Source organism: Helobdella robusta (assembly GCF_000326865.2).
Source record: "Helobdella robusta unplaced genomic scaffold HELROscaffold_85, whole genome shotgun sequence".
Classification (NCBI taxonomy): Eukaryota; Metazoa; Annelida; class Clitellata; order Rhynchobdellida; family Glossiphoniidae; genus Helobdella; species Helobdella robusta.
In genome coordinates this window covers 331,487-336,403 of record NW_008705490.1, presented here as the reverse complement: position 1 = coordinate 336,403, position 4,917 = coordinate 331,487, and the positions used below count along the sequence as shown (strand labels likewise).

General features: G+C 37.4%; 1 protein-coding gene across 1 annotated transcript; it reads left to right on the top strand.

Annotated features, from left to right (window-relative positions):
* Positions 1-3,847: 3,847 nt before the first annotated feature.
* Positions 3,848-4,581, top strand: HELRODRAFT_90524 (hypothetical protein; the record flags this gene model as incomplete). The annotated part of the gene is made up of 2 exons (XM_009032607.1): positions 3,848-4,127; positions 4,451-4,581. Coding segments are annotated over 2 exons (411 nt in total), but the record flags the coding sequence as incomplete, so codon positions are not given.
* Positions 4,582-4,917: the final 336 nt, after the last annotated feature.

Below are 4,917 nucleotides of genomic sequence, written 5' to 3'. Positions count from 1 at the left end.
TTATTTCTCTATTCTAACAACCACTACTGCCAGCAAAGGATGAAGCGCCAAATAAATCGATCCACCTAGCTTCAAGGCACTCGTCCGTCGTGTTACGTCACAAAAGAAATGAATAATTTGGACGTCATTCTTCATCTTCCGGCACAATTGAACGCTTACGTCACGTTTTGTTTTGTTTCTATGCTTCCTCTTTTATCTGGGGTTTCACGATAAGGGTGTCAGATAATAAATTATGACAACGTGACGTCATTAAGAAAATGATGGTGATAGTGATGATGATCGCGACAATGATGATAATAATGAAGACGACGATGATGATGATGCCATCTTAATTCATCCACATACCATCCATCAATCATTCGACCAACAAATGCTTCAACTTGATAGAGCTTTTGAGAAATGAACTGAAAAAAAGCTGCTGCAACAATCATCATCATCATCATCATTATCATCATCATCTTCTTCTTCCTCTTCATCTTCGTTTTCATCACCACCATCATCATCATCGTCAACATTATTAGCAGTTACATCATCATCATCATCGTCGTCATCGTCATCATCATCTGTCACATTGCCAATCCGACATGACAACGCTAGTAACATGGTTTTTCAATAAACTCGTCAACTTGACAATAAACAGCTTTTGTGTCTACAAAAAATATTTTACATCTATTGTTACTACCACCACCACCACTACTAATACTACTACTACTACTACTACTGCTACTACTACTACTTTTACAGTAGCTAATTCATAACTGAGAGCAATATGTTTCCGGCATTTATAGTCAATGCGACATCCGTACGTGCAATTTCTAAAATTTGATTCCTGCTTGTTTACCGTTTATGCTGCTGCTGCTGCTGCTACTACTGCTACTACTACTACAACTACTACTGCTACTGCTACTACTACCACTACTACCACTACTACTAATACTACTACTACTACTACTGCTTCTGCTGCTACCGCTACTACTGCTATTGATACTATTGCTACAACTGCTAACAATGGTGATGCTGCAACTATTTACAAAAGATACCAAAGAACCAACAAAAACATACCAAAGAACCGACAAAAGCATACCAAAGAACCATCAAACAAATCAAATGGAAAATTAGAAAAACAAAAAACGAGCGATAAAAAGTGCGAGCATGCTGTTTCAACTTTGGGACATTCCTCATCATTTCTTTTCAGTGGAATACAAATCAGACCATCAAGAATTTGATGGTACTGTAATATATTTATATCATATGTTTGTATGTATGTATGTATGTATGTATGTATGTATGTATGTTTGTTTGTTGGTTCGTTTGTGTGTTTGTTTGTTTACTTGTGTGCATGTGTATATGTGTGTGTGTATGTGTGTGCGTGTGTGTGTGCGTGTGTGCGTGTGTGTGTGTGTGTGTGTGTGTGTGTGTGTGTGTGTGTGTGTGTAAATACGAGAGGAGGACAACATCTTTTTCGCCCTGCTAATTTGACTTTATTCCTCGCTCTCCGTTACTTGATTAGTATTATTGTTTCGATAGGTTTGCCATGTGGAATGTAGAACTGATTCTGTAAGCAGTAGTTGTAGTAGTAGTAGTTGTAGTAGTAGTTGTAGTAGTAGTAGTTGTTGTTGTAGTAGTAGTTGTAGTAGTAGTAGTAGTAGTAGTAGTAGTAGAAGTAGTAGTGTAGAAGTAGTAGTAGAAGTAGTAGTAATAGTAGTAGTAGGAGAAGTTGTAGCAGTAGTAGTAGTAGAAGTAGAAGTAGTAGGGTGAGAAATAGTAGTGGTTCTTGTAGTAGTGAAGTTATATGAATTTCGTTTTCAAATAAAATAAATCTCAAGCCGCAAATGTGACTAAATAATTTATGGTACAACCAATGTATGTCAGTCTGTATGCATGTATGAATGTATGAATGTATGTATGTATGTATGTATGTATGTATGTATGTATGTATGTATGTATGTATGTATGTATGTATGTATGTATGTATGTATGTATGTATGTATGTATGTATGTATGAATGTATGTATGTATGTATGTATGTATGTATGTATGTATGTATGTATGTATGTATGTATGTATGTATGTATGTATGTATGTATGTATGTATGTATGTATGTATGTATGTATGCATGGTATGTTTGCTTGTTTTATTTATTGTAGATCGATGCGTGCTCTGTTAAGTTTGTCACTGATGGAAGATGTTATTGTAGCTTCTGTTGTGTTGCTGATTGTTGATATGGTCGATGTTATCAATTATATATACGCCAACAATTGAAACACTGATTGATACTAATAAGATAATATTGATATTGATACTAGCTGATTAGTTTGTTTATCATCATTCTTCTCTTTTACTATCAATACTTCGGTAGTTCGGTAATGTTTATAACTTAGAAACGTTCGTAAGTTAGTAGCGTCTGTAATTTATAATAGTAGCGTCTGTAAGTTAGTATCGTCTGTAGGTTAATAGCGTCTGTAAGTTAGTAGCGTCTGTAGGTTAGTAGCGTCTGTAAGTTAGTAGCGTCTGTAGGTTAGTAGCGTCTGTAAGTTAGTAGCGTCTGTAAGTTAGTAGCGTCTGTAGGTTAGTAGCGTCTGTAAGTTAGTAGCGTCTGTAGGTTAGTAGCGTCTGTAGGTTAGTAGCGTCTGTAGGTTAGTAGCGTCTGTAAGTTAGTAGCGTCTGTAAGTTAGTAGCGTCTGTAAGTTAGTAGCGTCTGTAATTTATTAATGTTAGTCCTTTATTAATAATCGTGATTTTTTTTATAAAGGTTTATAGATCATATTATTTCTACTAACAAAGAATTCCTTAATTCTGATCTAACACTGACGTCATCAGCAGACTAATGACGTCATCCTGGTCATCATCATCGTTATCAGGAGTAGCAACATCATCATCAACATCAGCATCATCATTGTCATCATCAGCGTTATCATCATCATCATCATCAACGTTAACATCATCATCATCATCAACGTTAACATCATCATCAACAACAACAACAAAAATTTTCTAAGAATTATATTGACGGAATAACGAAGCTGCAAAATGCCAACAATTGTGCCATTTGGAATTATTGTTAGATACGTCACGGAAATTTGTAGAAGCATTTTGTCATCATCTTCAACAATAGTGCTATATTTGTTGCTGTTGTTGCTATCACTATCGTCATCATCATCATCATCGTCGTCGTCGTCTGCATCATTACGTGCAGCGCCACCACCACCACCACCATCATCATCATCGTCGACGTCAACAGCATCCACTTCATCATCATCACCATCACCATCGTCATCATTTGAAAATACAAAATGGAAGGATAGAACATCAAAGAAAATTCTCGTAAGAAGTTTCAAAATTTACTTATCTCTTCCGCCAACATTGCCATCGTCGTCGTCATCATCATCATCATCACCATCACCATCATCATCGTCGTCATCGTCATCATTAGTAGCAACAACATCATCACTATCACCTCCATCATTAATTACTCTCTCCTTTTTCAATTTAGCGCATATTCTTGACCAACAACAACAGCAACAATATCAATCAACTCCATTCCTTTCAAATGTTTCAGACAACTATTTAAATATCAGCAACATCAACAACAACGTCGCCATCAGCCACAACAACAACATCCACAACAACCACAACAACAGCAGCAACAACCACAACAACCACAATCACAACAACCACAACGACAGCAGCAACAACCACAACGACAGCAGCAACAACCACAACAACGACATCAACATTCTCAACAGCAACAACGAAGACTACTTCACTTACGTTAACGATCTAAGGATAATAATCGAAGAATACTGGACCGAAAGAATCCCGCTAGTGGTCCTCGCCTCCATTTACGCGGTCATTTTCGGCATCAGTTTTTTCGGCAACTTCTTAGTCGTCTTCACAATGATCATGGACAACAGGTGGAACAGCGCTATATCATTATTTCTACTCAGTCTGGCCGTCGCCGATTTGATCTTTATAATCATTTGTCTGCCGTATGAGTTTGCATCGCGGCACGCTTTCAACTGGACCGGACCGAGTTGGATGTGCAAAATGGCAAGTTTCGTTGAGATGTTGGTCGCCTGCACTTCAGTTCTCAATCTGGTGGCTGTCAGCATTGAAAGGTCAGTCGGTCGGTCAGTCGGTCGTTGGCTGGCTGGCTGGGTGGGGAGGTTCTTGGAGGTTTAAAAAAAACATAAATAAGAGACAGTGAAAGAGAGAAAGAGAGGGAAAGATGTATATATATATATATATATATATATATATATAGAGAGAGAGAGAGAGAGAGAGAGAGAAAGAAAGAGGGGAAAAGAATAGTAAATCACAAAAAAAAACGAAAGAGAGAGAGATATATATACACATGATGAAAGTAAAAACCTATTTCGCTTACAAATGAATATTTGAAACAACTAGAAATTTTTCCTTCACCTAACCCCAACCCCTCTAGATACACAGTGATAGTCCACCCAATAAAATCGAAGCTGTGGTGCAGTCGCGGTCGCACCCACCGCATCATCGGCTTCATGTGGCTCGCTGCTGCCCTTCTCTCCAGCCCTACAATCCCACTCATGGTGAGCTGTGATTAGCATCTGTTCAATCAATTATAATTATTTCTAGATATTATTCTGTTCTCAATCTGTGGTTAAAATAATTATTTTATTAAAGTTTTACTGGAGTCGTAGTTGAGGTTTTCTTCTTGCTGACGATTTGTCAGCATTTTTTATAAGAGAGAAAGACGGAAAAAGAAAAGGGCAATGAAGGGAACGAGAGAAAGAGAGAAAGAGAGAGAGAGAGAGAGAGAGAGAAAGAACCAATACATCATTGGAATATAAATGACTTTTTAACCACCAGCAACAAACAAACAGACGAACAACAACAGTTTCTTCCAACCATCCAAATAATGGATGACAGAAAGCAATTTC